This window comes from Mchenga conophoros, linkage group LG17 (assembly GCF_057382185.1).
Source record: "Mchenga conophoros isolate Kocher_MC1m ecotype Shallow Benthic linkage group LG17, M_conophoros_male_GT1.1, whole genome shotgun sequence".
Classification (NCBI taxonomy): domain Eukaryota; kingdom Metazoa; phylum Chordata; class Actinopteri; order Cichliformes; family Cichlidae; genus Mchenga; species Mchenga conophoros.
Window position 1 is genome coordinate 21,886,537 of NC_140542.1, and position 24,958 is coordinate 21,911,494.

Genomic DNA, 24,958 nt, shown 5'->3' on the forward strand with positions numbered 1-24,958 from the left:
CCAAATCTGCCATTGCAGCTAACTAGCTCACATTAATGTTGCCATTATTCCTTCAGTTGGGTAACCAGTCTGTCATCTACCACTGAGAAGTGTATAACAGGGTGATGGCCAAAGCTCACCTGGCACACAACATTCAATGACCTGAAGCAAACAAGCACTGCCTGTCAAGATGTGGAAGGACTTGTTGCCAGTTGAAAAAGGTGGTGCTAACCACTAGGAACTTGTAGTCTTACTTGTGCACATAAAACAGAGTAATAGTATGTACTCAGTTTAAGAAAAACTTTTTATGGTTTCCACCTGACACTGGGAAAAGAAAACAACCTAAAGGTCACCAAGTCCCTGCAACTCCAAGGATCTAGAGATATATATTTCTCAAAGACCTAAAGGAGAGCAGGCCTAACCTTTCACCAAGAAAGCGCACGAGTGTATTTTCCCCCAAAATGTCAAACCATTCTTTCAAGCTAAGGGATTTCTAGACCCAACTAACAAGCTTTTAGTTGTTCCTGGTCAAATTTGGATTTGCAGGATCCCGTGTTGCCATTTTTTGGGTTGGGGAACACTTGTTGACTGTCGCGCGACGACTTGGGCTACACAGTAATATACATACAAACACCTCGATGTATATTTACTATGTTTCGTGAGAACAGCATAGTGAGTTGTCATTGCGGATGAAGTCAACTTTACTATGTGATAAAAACAAAACAATAACCAAAATAAATAAATGAATTAAAATAAATAAATAAACACGAACATGAGAGGGGAAAGGTAGAATGAGAGGGAGAAAGAGAGACTATGACGAAGAAGAGAAAGAGAGAGAAAACGAGCGAATGGCAGGGAGAGAGGTTGTGAAACAGTACAACATCAGACAGCCACTGGAACATAACAACACAGAGAGAGACAAGTATTAGGAAAAATGGTTTAATATAGGAGACAGAAGCAAAAAACTGCATCACACAAGAACATACGTTTACAAAAATAATTCTGACTGCTTCAGCTACACAGTTAGTTCACAGAGAAGGACAGAGAAACCGGAAAAATCTAAACAGCTAAAAGCAAAAATCTTCTAATTAGTTGATCTCTTTATTAAACTAATACATTAATCCACTGAAGGTGACTAAATATTTCTATTCCTTCTTTTTCTATAATTGTCTTATCGTGTAGACGGCACAATACAGAAGTCAAATGAAACTTACCGCTGTTGTATAGACAAACTTGCTAAGAACTATTTATAAAGCAAAAAATGAAAGATCTGACACTCACCTACGCTCTGTTTTTCGGACAAAAAGGGAAAAAAAAGTAAGAAAGAAAGGTAGAAAGAAAGAACAACACTCGAGTGAGGAAAAAGAAGTGAAAGAAATAAAGCCAAAGATCTCCTAGAAAATCTTATATCAAAAGCCAACTTTCTCGATGCCAGCTAGAAATCATACTCGGGGACCAGTCAGGGTCAGGCCACACCACCAGGCCAGACAGCGTTTTTTTGTTTTTTTTTCTAAGATTTTTTTTGTTGTATCCTTTAATCTCCAGTATAAAAAATTCCACTGGTACAAAATGCATAAGTACAATCAGTTGTAGAAATAGGAAAGCCTGCATTTTTTGTACTTTTTAAATCCCATCCAGTGACAGATTTTCGAAGAGTTGTCAAACAAACATACATCACGCTTACAGAATCCACTGAAATGCATTGACTTTGGCTTCTCTCGTGACAATAACTTTGAAAACTACTTGAAAACCTTTTTGAGAATTAAAAAGAAACAAATCAACAACAGCAAACAGCAACAACAACCCCCCAAAAAAGAAAAGAAAATCAGATTATCTCTACAGACAACAAGCTCTTTTTTTACGCCACAGGAAGAGAGAACACACAAAACATTTTTCCTCAAAAAACTTGACATAAGCCATAATGCAAAATAACGACAAGTTCAATTTTTTTTTCCTTTCAGATTTCATTGTTTGATAAATAGCACTTAAGATAATTAAGAAAGAAGGAGAACAGAGAAGTGAACAGTGACAAGATAGAAAGATTACAACGAGCATCGGCGATGACAGCCCCTGAGGCGAGCCGCTCGACAGAAACTCCGTTTCTACGGCCCTGTTGTGCTTCGACATGGACAAAAAGACGAGATGCTTCACACTGAGACTGTGCGACGTGGGGCTTCTGTGCAAGTCGGTGAGATTTGGCAATTTGTCTTTGCTTTTTTGGGACGCTCAGAATGTGGAAAGGACAGCGCTGGAACGAGCTGAAAAAAGGCGCGACTACACGAAACCTGGTCCATCGACGCTGATCTGGGGACTGTCCGGCTTTCGTACAGGTAGCTATGGCTGTTTGTGGCACGCCTCGTGTGTGTGTGTACTGCATTTAGGAAAAAAAGAAGTCTGCTCGCCTCCCTTCGTAAAATCGCATAAAGTTTGGCATCGCGTTTGGTCTCGGAGAGCGGATAATGAAAGCTGTATTGCCTTCATCTCGGCTCTGGCTGTTGTTTCCGCCTGCGCGCGGGACCCCTGGACGTGACCCTTCCCTTTCCAACCAACAAGCGCTTTATTTCCCCCGTCGCTATTCCAATAAGACGTCTCTCCACTAGCCCTGTTTCTAATAACCCCGGTTAGCCTGGGAGACAACAACCAGACGGAGAGGGGCATCCTTCAAACAGATGCCTCCATCTCTCTCGTTCTCTCTGAATCGCCTTCAACTGCTGCGAGGAGCCATTTCAGCCTTCCCGCTGTGGCCGATCGGACGAAATGGCAGAAGAGTGAAAACCCAGACGAGTGAGAGGTTAACGGCACACGAAAGTGAACCTAGACTTGGCACACATCACTGACTGACAACATCTCCTGTAATACTGGTACAACGCTCCCTGGTTAAGGCGACTGGTGAGCTTCTGTAGAAAATAATGCTGCCATCTTTAGTTTTTTTTTGTGTTTTTTAAATTTTTTGTAGTTTTTTTTTTGCAGACCGTAAACTAGGCTTTCAGGGAGGGGGGACGGGGGGCAGTTGAATCGACTGACAACACTGTGCCATGTAAACGGCTCGACTATGATGAATGTCAATAACACACTTTGGCATCTAATAATGATTTTGGCCCGTTTACACCACAAGACTCGCACATGGAGAAGTCTCATGACCGCTTATATAAAAAAGAAGAGGAGGAAACGTCAGAAGGATCAAGTTCGGCGACGGGGAAATCAAATGGGCTCAAAACTTGCTCCGGACCCGTCCCGCCTCACTCCTCTGACCAGCCGACACCGGCGTGTGCTTTTTCCTCAAAAGATCGAAGCTCGTTTGTGAACGAGCGAGTCTTGCCCTGTGCTTACATCATGAAAGCGAGCACGCTCGTCTGAGGTGATACACAAAAAGTAATGATCCTCGCCGTCTGAGACAAACGGCGCAAACTCTGAGACGTTCTGAACTCAACAAAAGGGATAAGAGGGTTCTTGAGAAATAAGGCTTTGTGTATGACTCTCACCTCCATTTTTATTTATTTATTTATCATTTTTGGGGGGAGCTGAGGAGCGGGACGGAGCGCGGGAAAACAATCAAAACAATCCACGCTGAAGCCTGACGTCTGTGTTTGTGTGCGAGATACTGATAGAGAGAGATAGAACAGGAGTGCAAAGATTTGTGGTAAGGCTTTGATGAGTAAAACTGCTGTACAATGGCTAAAAATATCAGTGCGTGACTCGTGTGTGTGTTTTTAAAGTGTGTGTGTGTGTGTTTGTGCACGCTGGCGGGCGGTAGCGGTTGCTGTAGAGGCTTTCACACTCAGGGGCTCTCATGCACAATAACAAAGTAAACTGTGAGGTCTGCACGAGAGTGTGTGTGCGCATGTCCGTGTGTGTATGAATGTTTGTGTGTGTATAGATATATATATGACACATGGGCACTTTTTTTCTTTTTTTGTTTTTTTTTTGTTACATCTTTACAAAGAAAAAAGCAAACATGACATTTTCAGGCAACAAGACCACAGAATAGCAAGTTAACAAACTTTTTTTTTAAATCTATATTTTTAAATATGAGGGATCCATACAAAACACTTATAATAAAATACCCATGTTATCAAATAATTTCACAAGAAATACACTGACGCGCTAGGCAGGAAGTACCTTTCAGAATTTGGCACTGAACTCCACTGATTTTGTCTTTTTTTCCTTTATAAGACATTTTGCTGAACAACAAAAACACATCTAAATATTGTTTCCCACGAGAGAAATAAAATAATAATGACATTGATGCTTCACAAGCTGACATTTTATATATATATATATATATATAGATATATTTATATTTATATATATTTTTAGGAATTTCATATAGGTAATTAACCAACAGGAAATTTAGCAAATAGGGACTCCTTAAAAAAAAGAAGAAGAAAATTATAATAAAAAACAAAGTAACTGTTATAGTAATATGAAAGGCTTTGTCTATTGTTCAAGTAAACTGATTTTTTTTAGTCTTCTCTTGAAAAACATGAGACATTTAAGACCGTTAGACTTGTGATGAAACCACAACTAAACTCACGAGAAGCACCGACGTTAACGCGGGTTACAGGTATCGTAGTATTTTTTTTCCTCTATACATTTAAACAGTAGAAAATATAGGTCATTTCATCATGTGCATTTAAACCACGGATTGTCTATCTGTGAGTCAGTTCAGCAAAAGGTGACACAAGTAGGTAGCATTTCTCCCCCCCAAACAGGGCAAATGTCGTTTTTTTATTTTTACCTTTAAACTACTCTAGAAAAAAGTGGTTCTATATATAGACTTTGAATGAGAAACAGAGCCACTTAAAATGGCCTTATCAAAAAACTTTACACTGCCTGAAAAATGTAAAAACCATTAGAGAGCTCTGAGAGAGTCTAATATTGATCAGACAGTTTTTATTCAAAACTGTTTGGAAGTAGTCTTATTTCTCAGAGAAACTGACGCCGACTGCTTCTGGCCCGCGCTCTTGTGGCTTTTTTTGTGTGTGTTTTTTGTGTGTTTTTTTTTTTCTCCTCTCCATCGGCACCAGAAGCAAGAAGACGCGCCAATTCCTGTTGTGAACTTTCAAGTTTACTTTAAATGAAGAAGGAAGGAAAAGGAACTGACATAATAATAACAACAATAAAGAAGAAAAGAAGAAGAAACAAAAGAAAAAGACACTGTATGGAAATCACTTTGCCACAGGTTGTTGTTTTTTCTCAAAAAGAAAAAAAGGAACATTTTTTATCCATAAAAATCTCAGTCTTTTTTTTTTGTTGTTTTTCATACGAATGCAGCTTGTTGTTGTTCACATTGATTCATTTACCCACACCTCCCTTATCGCCTCCCTCCCTCCCTCCCTGAAACCCTCCCGGAAAACAGATCCAAATGAGGTCACATGCAAAAAAACAAAAAAAAAAACAACAACCAAAAACAAAACAACAAAAAAACATAAAAAGACCAAAAAGCAAACAAAAAAAAAAGTCCAAAAAAGCTAAAAGTTCAAAAAAGGTCAGTAGACGGCGGTGGCGGAGGAGGAGGAGAACCAGGTTATGATCAGGTGAGCTCGGAAAAGACATCAGAAAAAACAATGACGGGGGAGGAGGAGGAGGACGATGGCACTTTTTTTTTGGTGGGTATTTTTTGTTTGTTTGTTTTTGTTTAAAGTTTTGTGTTTTTTTTCGACACCACGGAGACATGCTAGGCAAACGATGAGCTAACAGGCATGGAGATGGGTTGTTCTAAAAGGGGGAAAGAAAAAACGGGAGAGGAGAGAGTTACACACAGAGAGCCAGAGCACCACACCACTACAGCATTTCTTTTTTTATGTAAAAAAATAAAATAAAATGAAAAATAATTAAATAAAGGAGAAACAACAACAACAAACAGCAAACAACAACAAACGAACAACAATGCAAAACAGCAGAACAGCAACACCACTCACTGATTTCATCTGCAAATATTTTAGCTTTAAATCTGTTTTTTCTTGGGTTTTTTTAGTAATATAAAATGATATTGATGTTTCAAGTCTATATACTAACAAGCAACAACACACGTTCACTCATTCGTACGTACGCGCACACACAAAAAACAACAAGAAATAAACAAAGGAGCACCCAAAGCGCTATCCATCAGATCCCGGATGGATGTTCATTTGGGAGAATTTTTTTTTTTTAAGACGGGGAACGGGTGGGGAGGTTCTTTTAACTCGTTCCTTTCTGCTTTCAGATCTTTGTAAAAGTCGGCAGGTAAAGGAGGGGCTACGAACAAACAAAAAAACACTCAAAACAAACAAAAAAACCACTCAAAACAAACAAAAAAATTATGAAATTTAAAAAAAAAACGCAAGGAAAAAGGTTGAAATTCGACAAGTGAAAGAAGTAGTCCCACTATGGATGGAGAGAGGGAGAGAGTGGTAATAAGAGAGAGAGATGGATGGATAGATGGGTGGGTGGGTGAACAGCACAGAGAGGAGTGTGGTGGTGGTGGTGCTGGTGGGAGGGGCGTCGAATGGCGGCGAAATGTTTTGGTGACTGTGGTTTTCTGCACTAAAAAAAAACACCAAAAAAACACCAGAGAACCCAATTCCACGAGACTTCTCCACAAGGGTCTACTTTATAATGATGCTGTATACTTTATAGGAGTCCAATAACTTAACGATAGGCAATAAATAAAATCCTTTTTCTTTTAAATCTGAGGCAGTAAAAATGCTGTATAAAAATAGAACTGCTTTTTTTACAAATAAAATTTACAGGCCTGTGGCTTTCTGTACTTTGAATTATTTTTTTTAATCTTTCAAACAAACATCAAGTATTTTCAGTTTACCCCCTTAACCCATAAACTCTTTTATTATTAGTAGTAGTAATAGCATTGTCATAGCCTTCATCAAATTCTGGATGTTATTTTGAAAATGCTCTACATGCTGTAATATCTCTTTCACAACAAAGACCAATGTGATCTGACCCAGAAATGTGTTTACTAATTATTCATTTTTACCTTTGAGAAATAAAAAAATTCTTCTTTTTTTTAAATTTTCACATAAATAAAAGCTGGAGTATGCGTGTTTGTTTTCCTTCCTGCGGCGGTAGACTGTAACTGTACGGCAGGTTGATGTTACCACTGACTATACTGTAAAAGAGGCCACTAAAAGTTTTGCAGCCTTTGCTCCCGGGTTGCCAGCAGGCGTAGAGGGGTTTTTGGAGAAGCAGCGGCGGCCTGCAACCAACACCGCGGAGGTCAAAGGTCGAATGTGCATATCGGCGTGCGCGTCAAAATTTTTTTTTTAAAAAGTAGTAAAAAAAAAAAAAAAAAAGTAATAATGAACCATTCACCAGGCCTCAGGTTCATAATGAGAGAGAGGAAATAAAAAAATCTTCATGGCTCCTTTGTCTTTACGTCTGTCCTGAAAAAAGTATAAATAATCACCGAGAAAAGTTTTAAATACCTGCGAAGCAAAAAATCGGAAAAAAAAGCTACTTTCTTCCATTATTATTAAAAAAAAGAAAGAAAAAATTGCACAAAGTAATGGTGGTAATGGAAGCGTTCATGTGTGTCAAAAAAAACTGTAATAAATAATAATACTTGAACATAAGAGTCTCCAAAAAAGCAAGAAAAAAAAAGAAGGAAAAAAAAAAGAAAGAAAACAAGGCGTGTGTCTCCCTCAGGGTGGTTGTAGGTCGTCTCCCCCTCCCTCCCACATCCCCTCCCTTGAACCCTCACCCCCGAGTCCCTGTGTAGAGAGGTCGTGGCTCGGTTTGCTGTTTTTTTTTTCATTTTCATCATTTTTGTTGTTTTTTTCTGTGGGGGGACTTACCCTAGCAGTGCTAACATGGGGAGCAGATAGACCCTAGTGCTAAGATCAGTACGGTTTGCTGTCGTTCTTGGAGCGCTTCAGCTGCACCTTCAGCCGCTTCATGCCAATCTGGAAGCCGTTCATGGCCTGGATGGCTGCCTGTGCCGACACTGGATTGTCGTAGCTGACGAAGCCTGTGAGGGGGCGCAAGAGAAAAGTGGACGGTTAGAGGAAAAGTTAGAAGAAGGTCAGTTGTGAAGAAACTGTATTAAAATAACAACAAGAAGGCTTTTAAAACATTATTGAGTCAGACTTTCAGGCAGCCTAACATTGGCCTACTTCATCCCCAACCGGCCATGGCAGAAGGCTGCCCCTCCCTGAACCTGGTTGTGTGCTCGGTTTCTTCCTGTTAAAAGGGAGTTTTTCCTTCCCATTGTCACCAACTCTTTGTTTAAAAGTAGTCATCTGATTGTTGGGGTTTCTACCTAATGTTGTAGGGTCTTTTCCTTACAGTGTCAGTTGCCTTGAGGCAACTGTTGCTGTGATCTTACCTGCATAAATCCTACATCGCCTTGTTCTCAAGTTATCACATTCGATTTTCAGAAAACTTGCTCTGACCTTGAGATCGATGTCACTGATTTTAACTTGTGTGAGATTTTTACTAGATGCATCTATGGTATCAATTTAAAGCTACAGTGTCGCCTTGTTCTCGAGTTCTTGCATGACAAAAATACTTCACAAGGCATCCTTACCTTGTTTCTGGGTCTTTGATATGTTTAAAAACACTCCTGGTACACAATAAGACAAGATTAAACTGTAATGATGGCCTAAGGGATGTTCGTTCGTTGCATCAACAAAATAATAAGAGACTACAGCAACAAACAAACAAACAGATTGTAGGTAGCATTAAAGCACAGATTTACTTTGGCAAAGGCCACTTTTGATTAAAAAAGTAAAATTAAAGGTTTTGGTGCGGACTGTGGTATATACTAAGATTTATTTTTCTATCTTCTCCGCAAAAAGTCATTTTTGTTTACGCTAACGCTTCCCTTCCCCCTGTAATATCTGCAACCTCTGAAGCTGACAGTAAACTCCTCGTCTCGCTTGTCTCACATCCATCCCCGCAAACCATTTTCTGACAAGTACCAGACGGTAGTTTTTTCCTGGATCCATGCTTGATTTAGTTCTGTTTTCCTTAGTTGCTGCTTGTGGATTGGATATGTGTAATATTTAGGTTTTGATTTCCATACAAATGCAAATCTACACAGTATTTGCCCTGGATTTACTCTAGTATTTAAAAAAAACACACACACACAAAAACATACCAGTAAGGAAAACGTAAATCCAGATGGAAAGGAGGCACTGAATTCTTCTTTGTCAAGCTTTTCATGCAATTCCCTAACAGTTCCTTCTAAAGTTCCCTGGAAATAACTGTGTAAATATGAATTACTTATAGAAGATAGACACAATGGTTTGAGACGGCAACTCAAATTTGCACTTAGTTTACAGAGCTATTAAAGTATTACTAAGACTCATTCAAATCCAGGTAAATTCAGGTATTAGTGGGATGGCTCTTCTCTTGAATTGTCAGCAGTGTATGTTGGCGATTCATCTGCGTTACGTCAGGACTTATAATAATAAGTACCAAATGAATAACTTCCAGGAACTTTCTGAAGAACCTTGCCATGAATGTTTCTCTTTTCTTTGGTACTTGAAGCAAAGCACCACAAAAATAAAGGCTGATCCAATAAAAAATAATGTTCTTGGTAATAGCTCAGACATGTTCTGGAAACTGGCCATCGGAGGACAACCTCCCAGTGGAAAACTTGATCATTTTCGGCTTTATGAGCCGATTATGAGAGCCGGAAATCATCACTATTTTTAGCAGAAGTGTCTCCTGCCACATTTGTGTCATGTGGGAAGGATGGTAGAGTTGGGTAAAACTTTATAAATTGTCTATTTTTGATAAGCGCGAGGTTTCCTAATTGTTTGCTCTTTCAGGTACGTTGCTCAGCCAGATAAGATCTTATAGAAATCATTGCTCTGTAATTATTGCTTAAATATTGAAGTTACAGCTATTCAAAGTCTAACAAAACATTAGATGTGAGTGCAACAGTCATGTTGTACACTGACAGACTGTACATAAAAGATGGTTGTAGCCACCAACGTAGCTACAGACCAGCTCATTGTACCTTGTTTTAAAGCCTTGAAGTGGGCAATCTATTCATTGCTTTCTTTATGCTTACAAACTAAAATGTGATCCAATTCCAAGGTAGCCTTGCCCTGTGGCTTATTGTGTTTTTTTCTGGCCTTTTTTAACCCTAAACGCGACCATCATTTAGAAAATGAGCATCATGTTGTATTAAGTAAGAAATCTGTCCCTTCTGATATCAGAAGAAATGCAGATAAGGCACTTTGATACAACGTCCATCTTTTATGCACAGTCAGAACTTGCCGTCCTTCAGATTTGTTCCCTTCAACAACAACCCAGCCCCTGATTTATGACACAGTCAAGAAAAAGAAATAATTCCAGGCATTTGTGTGCGTTTTGGTTTTTGCTGCCGTACCGAAGCACTTGCTAAGGTTTGTCTGTTTGTCGATGAAGACTTTGGCAGAGACCACATTTCCAAAAGGCATGAACATCTGCAGTATGTCCTGGTCTCCAAACTCCTGGGGCAGGTGGTAGATGAACAGGTTGGCACCTTCAGGACCTGAGGTGGAGGAGGGGTGGGGGATATGCAGAGCAGATATGAGGTCAGTATAGTTTTTCCATTTAAGCAAACCTGCAGCAGAGGGAGCGCTGCACTGTGGCTGTCGTCATAGGAACTCGGCACAAGCACGCCGCTTCCCACAATGTCCCATGACCTTGGGTTTGTTATTGAATTTAAACAGCATTCTGCAATTGTATTGAAAATACAACAAAGATGAAAGCTTTTGGTTTTCAGCTAAATAATTATATTTTGGTTTGCTTCAAACAAAAGTAGTTCCCTATTCTTTTGCTTTTGATTTATTCATTCTCTCAGCCGCATGTAGTCTCTCTTAAGAGGGGTCATAGGGTGCCCTCCTACCCAGCCTCTATCGCACATTCTAATAATTCTAATAGGTCAGATCTCTCAGAATCATTTAATATGCTCTCCACAGCTAAATGAAGCAGCGAGGGAGCCCAGTGTTTGGCACATCTTTGTTCTCCCTGAGGGGTTTTGAACTCCTGGATGGACTGTCAAAGAAAGACAGCTTCTTTACAAATTTATCTTTGCTGCAAGCCGAGATGAGAAGTGCACAAACAAACAGTATGTGGCTCTATTTGTTTTACTAGACATTTCATCATCTGGTTTGTATTCAGCGCTGTCGTCTAAAGCTTTTGGGTAAATTTAACTTCAGCTGCCAGGTTCTGTACGTCGGCGGCACTTTGCAGAAGCGCTGATGTGCAGGCTGACCAGTTTTCACATTTTCTCTCTCAGACGTTGTAATAAAAGTATTGATCAGAATCCAAGAGAGGTCTGATTAAACACTCCTTTTTTTTTGCTACAAAAACAATGTGAAATGAGTTATTATAAGTGAAATAAAGGACATAAAAATAGGTTTGGTCCAGTTGTAAAACAAGGAATTTGGTTTTAAGAGATGAGGATGAACTTTTTAATGAACTGAAATGTTGTTTAGTTTTAAAAGTAATTTTTTTTAAACTCTTTGCCCACGTTAGGACAACATTTGACTATTTTGCAATTATGAGTTTCAAACCTCAGAATATACACTAAGTTGCCAAAGGTATTCAGTCACTCATCCAAATGACTGAATTCAGGTGTTCCACTCCCCTCCCTGGCCACAGGTGCATAAAATCAAGCAACTAGGCATCCAAACGGCTTCTACAAACACCTGTGAAAGAATTGGTCGCTCTCAGGAGCTCAGCATGGTACCATGATAAGATGACACCTATGCAACAAGTCAAACAAAGTGGAAGTGATTGGTAATGATAGCAACTCAGCCATGAAGTGCTAGACCATGTAAAATAACAGAGTGGGGTCAGCAGATGATGAGGCAGATGGTGCACAGAGGTCGCCAACTTTCCGCAGAGTCAGTCGCTACAGACCTCTAAACTTCATGTGGTCTTCAGATCAGCTCAAGAACGGTGCTTACAGAGCTTCATTGAATGGGTTTCCAAGGCCGAGCAGCTGCATCCAAGCCTGAGATCACACCTCTCTGTCTAACAATATGATGGATGACTCTAAGTTTGGCGGTTACCAGGGGAACGGTACTTGTCTGGGGGCGATTATGGCGTGGGATTGCTTTTAAGGAGTTGAGCCTCTCAGTTCCAGTGAAATGAACTCTTAATGCTTCAGCATACCAAGACATTTTGGGACAATTTCATGTCCCATCTTTGTATGAACAGTTTGGGTTGACCAACATGACTGCGCACCAGTGCACAAAAGCGAGGTCTACGAATACATGGATGAGCAAGGAGGTGTGGAAGAACTTGACTGCCTTGCACAAAGTCCTGACCTCAACCCGACACAGCTCACAAATGTGCTTGTTGAAGAATGGTCAGAAATTCTCACAAACACTCCCAAACATTGCGGAAAGCCTTCCCAGAAAAGCTGGAGCTGAGAATGAGATGTGAAGGCAGACAAGCAAATACGTTTGGCAACATAGTGTATCAAGAAAGTCGTGGTTTGACGACGATGAGAATAGTTTCCAGATTTCTCCACTAACATCTGATGCAAACCCTGCCACTTTGTTCTATCAGCAGGCGTGAACTATGACAGAAACCTTTCAGTTCAGAAAAGAGCTTCAAGGGCTACAACTAGTAGACTTTCAAGGGGTAAAGAGTTAAAAGGCCAATTTTTTATGTTTTTAGCACAGATTTTTATTACTTGATAAAAACTAACATTTTATCAGGACATTGCACCACAACACTATAACTTTATAGAGTCTACTCGTGATTTCAGCGCTGAGTTTAAATGCCCGTTTGCTTTTTTGAAGAGCAAATCCTGGAGGAGACGCACGTTTAGGGGAAAAAAGTTGCTGCTGTAAACACTCTCAAATCTAACTCCCACTGAGCAGCACTGATGTGCAGACATACAGCCTTAGGCTACTGACCCTCTTTCTGGCTGCCGGCAGCCCCTTGCTGCTGCAGCAGGGACTGGCTGTAGAGGGTGGGCAGCGCTGCGGCGGCGTACTGCTGGATCCCTGAGTAAGCCTGCGTCAGCGCGTCCATGGTGCCTGCCGTCCCGTTGGTGAGCCCTGCGCCGCCCAGGCCTCCGTTTAGAGCCGCCATACCTGAGAGCATTTGAGCAACTTTACATAAAACCCAACAATAAAGAAAGAAGAGTGCACTTACTCATTAGCGCTCCCACTGAAGGTTGTGTTTTTTAACCACACATACACACACACACACCCACAAGAACATACAGGACACGAGACACACAACACACAAACACCGACAGCTACGCTGGACCATACTGTAAATTGCACTCACATCGACACGCACACACACACACACGCACAAACAAACAGAGGACCAACCGTGTGACAAGAAAACACAAAGGACGAACACATACAAGCACAGGACACACACAGAGGATTCATTTAAACACGTTAAAGTATGAAGGAAGCTGATGACAGCCAGAGCTGCACGGGTATCTCGGAGTAAAAAGCATGCAGCGCTGCATGCGCACACACAGAAACACACTCGGAGACCACAGCAGCGTCGACGGAACGACAAAAATAAATAAATAAAATAAAAAGAAGATGAAAAATTATCTTTCGCTTCATTCAAAGTGGCGTTGTTAAACAAATACTGGGGTGCGATCATGTGTGCTTTTCCTGCCCGTGACGGCTCTCTTTAGGGGTGAAGACAGGCACGCGGCGCGTAAAGGGTAGGCGGGGAGGGGAGGGGAGCGTGGCGATTTTAAAAAGTGAAGGAACACAGCAGTAACACTCATTAGCTGCATGTAACGGCTTAATATCACAACGGAGGGCAACTTGTCAGAGGGGGTCTGACACTGGCTCGGCGTCCTGTCGCCTCGCCGTCAGACACAGTGAAATAAATTATCACCGCGGCGCTCTGGATTATAGGTCACTCATTTATTCAGGAATAATTGCACCAGTGACCTTTGCAATTCAATTAAGGCCTAGATGTGTTTAAATGAGGGCGGTTGTTGGTGGTGGGTGGGTGAGTGGGAGGAAGGATGCGCTAAGAGGAGAGAAGGGTTAGTGAGGACAAAATGGGATGCAAAATGAAAGCGACCCATTCGGCTCAGAAGGACGAGCACGTGTGTGTGTGTGTGTGTTTAGACATGTTCTGTGTTTTTGTACCTGCGTGCGCTCGAGTAGACGCATATATAATTTACACAGCGGACACAGCTAGTCGAACCGAAGAGCGGTAAAGGTCAGGGGAGAATAATGTGGTGGAAGAGGCTGGTTGTACAGGATCTCTGCTGTCATAACAGCTCTGATTAAGATCCCAGCCCCGTCTCCCCGGATGTCAAAGGCAGGACGCGCACCACACGGCTCGGCAGATGCCAGAACGCCACACAGGGCGGCCGTGCGGTCGATACGATCCACATGTGGAAAGAAACATGTGTGTGACTCGCTTAAACTTAAAATGGATTAATGAACCACCCAGCTGTGTTAATGCTTTGACAGCAAATTAGACTATTTTTTTTTTACTTCGAAGAAAGAAAAAAAAAAAGAGAGTCTTATTTAGCTTTTATTATTGGGACAAAAACAGCCTTTTTGGGCCCTCTTGTGCAACAAAATGATCAAATATTGTATTTCCTAGCGTGACAGCAGCCTGAAAAAAATTGCGGTTTCTCCTTTTGACATTTAAATGATCAAATTTGAGTTTGTTTTGTGTTAAATTCTAACACAACACATCTACCTTTTATATTTTTGGCATGAAATTGAAAAGATTTGTATTTACCAGCCAGGAAAATTGATAGAAGTGCATTGTGAGGGTACAATTACAACATTTACATAACAGTAAATGTGAAATTGGCAGCTAACCAAAGGAAGAATTACAATTTTGGCCTTTAGCCCCCCGTGCAACTTGTCCAAACCGCTTTGCGGAAACAACAGAAAACACAACAGTGACACAACAAATCCAACACGATGTGAAACGATGACACAGCGACAGCCTTTGTTAGGCAACGAGCAGCACGCCAACTACGCCAGGATGGCACACCGGCACTCTTACAGCAAGCACAACCCGGGACACAACCAGGAAGCGGATGAAGAGATGAGTGGAGGAATGGATGAAATATGTGTTGGCAGGTGATTTTATGCAGTAGCCGTCTTTAAAAGAGGAACAACCATTTATTTTTTAAGTCAAACTGAGACACAGAGAGACGACGGGAGGAACCAAACTCTGGGAATTTTAGCAAAAGCGGGAATACCGAAGCATCACGCTGTCTTTTTTCTGTTTCAGAAGAAAGCCAAGTGATGCATGGTGATAGTCAGTTTCAACATTTCTGATATTTGTATACTTAGGAATAGCCGTTCGCATTAGAGTTGGACAAACGTATGGATTTTTGATATACTCGTTCTTCGTTCAATGAGATTAAATATTGATTTTCTTTGGCATGCATTTTACTCCTACTACCAAATCTGCACATTCTTGGTTCCAGCAGATTTAAATGCAGAGTTTGTTTAACGTACAAGTGAATCATTCAAAGTCATCAGAAACCCCATTTGAGTCAACCCCCCCGACAGCTGCGGCTACGTCTCTCTGCACTGACTCACAGGCTTTGCGGTTGTGATGTCGCCGTTGGTTGTGTATGATCAGAGGTGGAGGTGGAGTGGCTGATGGCAGGGTGAATACTCACTGTTAACGCTACCTGCTAGTGCATTAATGTTGTTCAGGCCCACAGTTGCTCCTGCCAGGCCCTGCAGGGTGCCCAGAGAGGTCAGAGAGTTCATGGCGCCAGCGTTGGAGCTGGCTGTGGTGCCCGCTGCTGGGAGAAGAGGAGGAGGAGAAGGAGGAGGAGGAGGGATAAGGACAGAGGTGAAGAGGGAGAATAGGAGACAAAAGAAGTGGACATGTTACATAAACATATAGAAAACAAAGCAACAAGGTTCCTTGTGTAGAGGTTCAGGCTTTTGCATAGCTTGATCTTCATTTAAAGCAAACAGTAAGTGCTCCATTGTAGCAAATTAGCATCAGCTTTTGGTGCATTTATCACAGACAGTGATGACAAAGAATTTGGAAAGAGATGTGCTACACAGACCAAAGGGAGCTGGCTCAGATTACTTCCTGTAAGTTCATCTCTTTAATGGCTGCACGCTTCAGTTTCTTGAAACTTGGTGGCAAGCTGAATCACAATAATCGGTCATTACTGAGCCTAAACATTTACTACTTCTAGACATGAACTACATAGAGTAAAAGGTAAAAAACAACAACAAAAAAACAGGCACTGGTTTGGCATCAAGAGACTAAAAATGCTGTCCAGTTCAGGCTTTGTCTCTCCCAAAAAACGTGAAATGGACACGCATGCAGAAGTTGCATTATCAGCAGGTAATGTGTGTGTGTGAGTGAGCGATGAACCAAACTTCTAAAACAAAGCTTTAATTTGAACCCCACTTGAGAGAAAAACGTTTTGCCCCACAATGTGCAACCTGGGGCTGAAGAAGCTGCTGAAATTCTTTAGTCTAACTAAAAAACTACAATAACCTAAAACTAACATTTGGAAATATGACTTGCCAGGACAGAATGCTTGTTAGACATGTCGGGCTCCTCGTGCTGTAGTGTCTCCTGAAGGGCTCAATTTCCTGCTTTGACAGCATATTAAAACTTGGCTTCAGCTCCTTCACAGTGCGTTCTCTACACTGCAGCTTTTTGCTAGCAGTAGGAACTGACAAGGAGGCACCTTCATGTAATGCAAATCAGTGACGAGGAAGGAGCTGTGGCTTGATTGTCCTTCGTTTTTTTCCTTCTTCTGTCTTTTAGAGGAATTAATATGACTAACTTATTCATGCAAATGCAGGTTTGCAGATGTTTCTGTGCATATTTTTTTTTCTCAATTTGAGACCGAGACTCCTTTCTTCAACGGGCAAAGAGAAAAAAGCTTTGTGAGCTCGTGGCGACGATGAATGCCGAGAGGCTGATGGAGAAATCACTTCACAATTTGTTTATCTCTCGAGTTCAGCCGGTGTGAATGGAGAAAAGGGAGCATCTCTCTGACAAGAAGCACCACGGTTCAAGGCAGAAAAGATCTTAATAAAACCAATTCTCCTCATAGTTGCACCGTTCCTTTATGAGTGTTTGATCTGATGCTATACTGATGCTTAAACATGCTACAAGTGGCACCTTTAATTAACCTTTACCAAACAAGCAGTGGCACCTTGACCTTAAATATATTAATCTATAGAAGTGTATGGAGATGATAACAGAATTCTGCATGGTATGTTGTGCACCAAAGCAAGTATACTGCAGGATTGCTGCAATCGAGGTAATGCTGTAAGAGCATTACATAAACATAAGGACAATCCAAAGAAGCACAGATATGCACAGAATGCATATAACAGTCAAACCTCAGAAATGTGGACTATAATTAAATGACTTTTCCCTGGTTTTATTTTAAATCAACTGAAACACACAAAAACAGCCAACGGGCGATGGATGAATAGACCACAGCTGGACGCAAACTCACGCACACATACACCTGAACACGCAGTGATGGCAAATGTGTGGACAAACTGGTGGACAGGTAGGATGGGGTGGGTAGGGAAATGTGGTGCACAAAGCCTTCGATCTCATTCTGCTTAGAACAAAAACAATTTCTTAAAAAAGTATTAATTTACCCTTGTTTTCATGAAAGCGATGCCAACAAAGCAGGACTGCGGCTGAACACGTTAAGAAATGTTGCGGTAAAAGGAAGCGTAATGTCAGCACACGGCCTGTCTCCATGCAGAACTGTCTATATTTATCAAAACTGGCGTGACGTTTTCAGTTTCATGCAGTATATGCCGCCACTCATTCACAAAGAGCGGCTCAGCCTGAGTGCGTACTATTCAAGGTTGGACTGACATTCAGAGAGAGAGAGAAGAAGAAGAAGAAGAAGAAGGAGGGAGACACAGGCGGGAATAAAAGAGAGAAGGTGAAAAGTATGGCGAGAACGAGACGAGAACGGGCGTTCACGCCAAGCGCAGATCAGCTCGGTGAAGGCAGGAAGTGGGATGAAGAGGCGCAAGTGTTAACGAGGGAGGAGACGGGGGGGGGGGTAGTTTTTCATATTCATGCTCTGTTGGGAGTGCGCACCAAAAGAGACAGCAAAACCACGGCTGCTGGAGCGAGGCCGAGCCGACATGAGAGGGGAGGATGACGGAGCAGAAACAGGGAGCTTGTCAAAAGCGGGGCAGCAGGAAAAGACGAGGGCAACGAGAAGGAACACAAGGAGAGGAGAGGAGAGGAGGAGGGGCAGCGCGAGTGAGAATGAAGAAGAGGTAGGAGGGGGGAGTCTGAAGGTGATGATATTTAACCTTAGCCGGGTTCAGGAGGTTTTTAAAACCCACAGCTATGAACACAGAAACAACACAAACAAACGCCGTCCGCTGGGAAAGAAAACCAGTCTGCTGCTCTAAAAAGTTTCTACAATGTCTCCAGAGCTGGTGAGGTGAGGCATGAACAAAGAAATCGACCAAAAATAGGACGGAAGAAACACACATAGGTCTAAACCTGACGGGAACACTTAAGCACGAAAACGCACATACATGCGCGCGCACCATGGACAGCGCATGTGTATCACAGGATGGCATGGCTGTGGGGCGACATGGTGAGGGAGGTGAGGCAGGCAGGCAGCGGGTGAGTAACACAGCATGGTGTCTGTCTTGATATGAAGGTGGACACACACACATACACACACACCATGGGAATGTGCCAGAAAGAAGGTCAACAACACTGACGGGGATCCAAACAATGAGGATGTTTCGGCAGTAATGGTGTCGGTGATGATGCGGCGGGGATCGTGGGACGACAACAGTGGCAATGGTAACGATGGAGAGCGAAGGACGCAGGCAGGCGTCGGGCCCTCCACCCTCCCCCGGCGCTGGACCCCCCAACCTGAGTGGCTGTGGCGTTACCTGGGCTGGCCAACGCTCCCAGGGAGGCGGCGTTGGAGGACAGGGGGTTTGCGGTGGAGGGGCTGGCTGAGTTTTGGGCCGCCGCCGCTGCCGCCGCTAAAGTGGCCAGGTTCTGCAACTGCAGAGCACTCATACCTGGAGAGAGGAGCCAGAGAGGGTGGTGTCAAACCTGGGGCTGAGGCGTGGCTGGGTCGCCTGGCTGGACCGGGACAGCGTACCAGAGGACAGCACTGAACACACGTTAGCTGCTGGGTGTCCGGAGGTGTACAGCAGTGGAGTGTGTGGATATCCTGCACATGTAAACCTTGAAATGCTCTTTATTTGAGGTCTTTGTGAAGAATCTGTAGCGTGTGCAGGCAAACACTACAGAAGCTGATTTTGCTAATAAGTCCCCAAAGTGTCTGAATCAGTAAAAAGCAGCTGTTGCAGTGTTTTAGGTTTGGCGCGTTTCTCTGAGGCGGAGCTGCTCCGGAGGAAGAAATCATCTCAGCGATTTAGTTAACGTTATATATTTTTTTATATTCAAGAAGCATTAAAGCTCAGCGGAGAGGGCTCAGACAATGCAGGAGGAAACTAACCTTCCTACAGTGCTTATATGGGCTTTTTAGCCAATTATACCACTTTAGATTCAACAAGAGCTCCGAGTCTGCTCAGCTAACTCATGCTTCTATAAATAAATGTCTGCCAGCTCAACAAAGACCATCACATCTATATCACAGGGTAATGATGGGAGCTTTTATGATATTGTAGTTCAGAGGATGAAACTAAAGGGCACCACACATTGGAACTGGCCTATATCGGCCTTGTTGACTGATGTCAACCTGTACCAGTTTGTTTGATAGTTTGCAGGTATCAAGGTGCAGATGTGGAAAAAGCCCATAAAACTCTTACGTTTATGCAAAAAACAGAACACAAAACTATTTTTGCACCAGCAAATTGCCAAAATGCCATTTAAACGATCAAAATAGGCACTTAATGTGAGAGTCAATGAATCCTTAAAAGCTAAAAGTTCAGTTTTTAAGTAAATTAGTAAACATGACACTGAATTGAGTTAAGGGCCAAAGAAAGACTAAACATATGGGTGTATTCATATCAGCTGGGCTCAGAGACTTCAAATATAAAAATCTGGATGAAGTCCCATCATCCTCCTGAGGCTGGAGCTCTTGTTGGGACCTATTTTTAATTTTTCCGAGCTATTTGGGATTAGGTGGACCATCGTCTTTCAAATAATGTTTAAAAAGTACAACCTTGCATGGGGACAGTGGGTTTATGGTACATTATAAATTCATCATTGTCACAAGGTACAAAACACTTCGAATTTATAGAAAAGCATAAATATAATGACCCCGTGTGAGGATGTGTGAGGGTCTCAGGAGGGTTAAGAAGTAGAAAACAAGAGGAGACACGTTGCTTATACTCTTATGCTTATACTGTCAATGAAAAGAAGCCCCTGCTTTATTTTATATTCACTGTAACTAAGAGTGGGACCAGAATTGAGAAAATTATCATCATGTTTTATTAAATTTGACTTACGGCTCAGTCACAGTAGAGGGAAAAATGAGGACCGCAAACTCACTGCGGCTACGGAAAATCTGGGAATTTGGTGACTGAGTTCAAGCAGTTGTTGGAATCAACTGGTCGCCCAGATGTGCAACATCCTCACCCTCTGGTGGGAGGTAACTGGTCTCCAAATGATCATGGTCTGATTGAACTGACTGCATTCACTTTAAAGGTGTGGAAATAACTGTCATCTAATATAGCCGATCGTCAACATGTTGCAATCAATTTGAGTCAGTCTGTGCAACTTGCCTGCAATATATATATATTTTTTGCAGTAGTGGACTCTTAAGGTAAGGTTACTGAGCGCCTACGTCATCGCGCAGTTGAATCACCGTCCTTGAGCAACTACGTCACTATATCTGGAACCATTTCTGTTTCTCCAAGGTTCAGTAGTTAATGTGACTTTCTCTGAATGCAAGTGGCAAGATTGCAATTTTAATTGTCAACTCGACCTAATTCAAAGCAGACAGAGTCCGTCTTGTTTCTGCTTTATCGCCGTCCTGATGCACCAAAGTCGCTTGGAGGATGGCACCTGGCTGCGAGTGCTGCCAAGGCTTGGTCTGCTTCTTTGAAGGCACCATTTCAGAGGCAATAAAACTTCAAGTTCATGACATACTGTCCCAATAATTTTGGTCATGCAACCCCTATTTTCCCTAATGTGACTGTGGCGTTAAAACTACTGATTGAGGCCATAAATTCCAGCGGAAAGTATTTACTGAGATCATAAATCGAATGAGAAGTAAGTTTCCATTAGACTTTACTAGATGAGTCACTCCCTGCTGGCTATTACAAACAATGACCGTTTAGAGTACCTGGACATTATGCAGTCTATGGCTGGCCCCTATGTGATGCCAAATGATTGAAGCCTTCCCTTTTAAACTAAATATTAAAGCCCTCTCCCTTTCAGCAGTCACCCTCTATTTCAGGGACCCCTGAAGGCTGAACTCTCCTCATTGTTAATCTTCTTTCTGGCATTAAGCATACGGCCTGTACTTAAGCATAATTAATGCCTATGTGCCAACGCCTAAATGATGGCGAAGCAGAGGCTATAAAACACTGTCTGTGAGCACAACTCAACCTTTCACCTCACTCCACAAATACGCGCGTGTGTGTGTGTTAGTGTGAGTGTGTGTGAGTACAAAACCTCCGAAAGCAAACAGTCATCAGAGCAGAAAGTAAAGGTCTTACCACAGAGATGCTTCCTCTGCCTCGTGTTAAAAGGGTGGACACTGTCAATGTGAGGTGTATGCGTCGTATATACAGTTTGCGTGTATATACCGTACCATGAGATTACACGCACACACACACACTCTTGCACACGGATACAAATAAGACACACACGAACAAGACACCATGAAGAAAATCCATCTTGTTTGACACCGTGGTGAATGCTTAGAGGTTCTACAAAGATATCCTTCACCCAGACAGTCAAATTGAACGCAGCCAATGACGACAGATATCGAGGTGCTGCAGCAGGAAGTGTGTGTGTTGTGTGTGTGTAAACAAAGCTAAAGACACCAAGCGCGCGAGTGTGCCTCTGCACGCATCTGAGTTTTTCCCCCACTCATCTGCGCTTACTTACACCGAAGCCAAAACCAATCTCGTTTGCAAAGCGATTTTCTCCAATTTTCCGTCGTATCTCACAACCCGAAATGGATTTCTACTTCTGCGCAAAGGTGGGGATAAAAACCGCCGCCGCTCTTTCTATCGCATCCCATGAAACGCACGCTCCAGCCTAATTCAAACAGTGTTGTTTTTCCAGATAAGGCAGACAATGCGCCACATGAGCGAGGAGATATGTGGTTTCAGCGCTGCTGCTAGATCTCATTTCTGACTCCACGGAGCAGGTAACACAGAGGGAAGGCTGTTTACAAGAGCTCTCATTCATACCTCTTTATTATAATCGAAAGTATGTTTTTATTTTGCAGACCTCCTCCTTCTCTATGTGTGAGGCAGAGATCCACAAACACGCTCGAGTGTGTTTACAATGCTAATAAATGGTCATTGTAGAGAATCACTTCACTTTTACCTTCGCTGCGCTTTTTCCCCCCACCTTCGTTTGTTTCCTCCTTTCCTTTCCACTTTTTTCTTTCCTCATCTTTCCATCATTGTCATTTTCCTTTTTCTGCCCTTGATTTACTTTCTTCTTCTCTACTTTGGTTCTTATGTATGTTTCTGCTTCTTTAACTTTCATTTTCTTATTCTTTCGTTTCCTCATCTTTTCCACATTTTTTCCTTTTATTCCCTCTTCTTTTCCTCGCTTTCATTTCCTACTTTCCTTGCTTTTTAATTTCCTCCCTATTCTTGCTTTACATTTTCCTTTCCCTTCTCTGCTTCATTGCTCTCCCTTCTTTCCTATATCCTGACCCCTTCATCTATCTTTCCCTACTTGCCCATTTCTTATCTTCCTTTTCCCTACTTCCCAATTTTCGTACTGGCCTTTTCCTCCCTCGTCTACATTTTTAGCTTTTCAGTACCTCATTTCCCACCAACCCTTTTCCTGGTCCATTTTTCCAGCCTTTCTTTTCTCTCCCTCAGTCGATGACAAAGACAATTCCAGCAGCTCCCTTTTGTCTCTATCTTTTGCACTCATTGCAACCTCTTTTCTGCCTTTTTTCTTCTTTTCTACACCCATTCTTACTTGCATTTGTCGAAGACAGTCACCCTCATTGAACCAGCATTTATTTTCAAGCCAGTTATGAGAGAAAAGGAGCAGGCCAAGAGATAAAAAATAACTGGGCTAGAGAGGAATAAAGCGGAGACAAAGAAAGAGAGATCGTATGAGACAAATTCATTCTATTTTCCGGGGTTTCAGGGCCGGCCAGATGGTTCGCGAGTGTGTGAGTACATATGTGTGCAGGGATGCACGTGTGTGCGTGTGCGCTCCCTGCAGCTTGTATGGCAGCGCCGGCCTGCACCAGGCTGCCGTTGGCTGCATCTAATTGAATGCTCATTGGTGTAATTGAAGCCTCTCAGCTCTGCAGCTCCTCGTGTTAAAGACTGGGACCAGATGTCATTCAGCTGTCTCACATCTCCTGCCAATCACTAATACTCGCTCCCTCTCCCTTCTCGCGCTCCGCATCGCAGATGGAGGACCAACAGATCTCCAGATTCAGACACCGTTACTCACTCGCCGCTCCAAATCCTAAAGCCTGTTTGTCAGCGTGAGTGTATATTCGAAAGGAAAATGTATGTTTGAGCCCAACGGCAGAAAAATTTAAACAGCTGCGGGGAAACTGCGAGGCACTGCAACTCAGGGGAACGTGACAGAACACGAGAGGAGACAAGACGGGGCTCGCCACTTTAAAAAAGTCTTATCACGCTCGGATCCTTTGGCAGTTTCTTTATGCGCGCTAAACAACATACAATTAAAAGCTGACACCTCGCGAAGAAAGCGAACCAAAGGAGGGCAGAACAGTCAGAGTGCGAAGGCTGGAGGGAGGCGTAAAGGGGAGATGAAGAAACTGTGAGTGAGGAGGGTGGGAGGTGGGGGAGAATCTGCAAAAAGGAGGCTTAAAATAAAAAAGCAAGAAAGAGGAGACGAGTTTAATGGAAAGAGAGAAGAAAGTTGAGATGATGAGTATCCACGAGTGCCTGAAAGTCTTAAATAACCCAAATTTTAAAGCCCTAAAAATTATATTTCTTAAATACAGAGATTTTATCTTGTTCAACATTTAATAGCAGAGCTTCTTGGCGAGCTCAAGGCTTAGATTAATACAGAACTGGGTTAATACAATATGCATTTTTTATTGCTGCAGCTTCACTTAGGAGAATTACTGTCCCATACCGCTTCATTTCCTGTCTTCACGTGTTGGAAAACCTTCACTGGCTGTTATTTGACTGCGCTTTGTCTATTGAAGGATTATGCAGATTAGTGCATATTCAATGAGATAATGCCTCATGTGCATGTAACTGTCCAAATGTAAGTCAGCACCTGGGGAAGTTTCCCGATAATGAAAATTTCTCCCTGTAAATACTAAAATAATAACACTAAAATATTAAAAATTATAGTTTTACATACTTTAAGCCTAACATCTACCTAACATCTCTGATGTTTAGAGCATCCAATAAAATCAAAATGTTTGATTATTTCTAGCAGATTTCCAGGTTTTATCTGAAGTTCGGTTTTCTGGTCTGGAGAAATTCGCGCATATTTAGGTAGATAATTGCCTAATTTGCAGATTTAAACATAAAATTTCAGAATGCTTGCAACATGGAAAATATTTGTGTTAATGTAAGGAAACTATTGAGGAAGTTTAATTATGCTATGCTGCTTATAGGTCATTCAGGGCCTCATTTATAGAGCACTTTACTCAAAAACATGCCAAAAATGTACTTTTTTCTGTCTGCTGGGAGTAAAAGACATTTGCCGTTCAAGGTATTTCCACTTCATGCACTGTTCAAATTTCTGTTTTGAGAAAAAAAATGCAAACAGGCACATATTTATATGGGTAAATGCCTGATTTGCATAAAAACATAAACATACAAATGTCAGACCGGTTGCAACATGGAAAATATTTGTGTTAATGTAAGTTAATAATATAGGTTTACATTTCTCCCCATAAATACTAGGATCC

General features: G+C 42.1%; 1 protein-coding gene across 27 annotated transcripts in view; it reads right to left on the minus strand.

Moving 5' to 3' along the window:
• Positions 1–902: 902 nt before the first annotated feature.
• Positions 903–24,958, minus strand: part of celf2 (cugbp, Elav-like family member 2) — a 242,093-nt gene continuing 218,037 nt past the window's right edge. For 3 of the 27 annotated variants that reach the window (XM_085251509.1, XM_085251516.1, XM_085251520.1), the window contains 5 exons: positions 18,822–18,956; positions 15,581–15,697; positions 12,843–13,040; positions 10,316–10,459; positions 903–7,942 (listed from right to left, as the gene is read on the minus strand). In XM_085251509.1, the coding sequence (XP_085107635.1) occupies positions 7,815–7,942; positions 10,316–10,459; positions 12,843–13,040; positions 15,581–15,697; positions 18,822–18,956 (722 nt within the window). In that variant the 3' untranslated portion in view covers positions 903–7,814. Of the gene's footprint in view, positions 7,943–10,315; positions 10,460–12,842; positions 13,041–15,568; positions 15,698–18,821; positions 18,957–24,958 lie in introns of all 27 variants that reach the window. The other 24 variants (XM_085251505.1, XM_085251514.1, XM_085251510.1 and 21 more) reach the window with 13 other exon arrangements.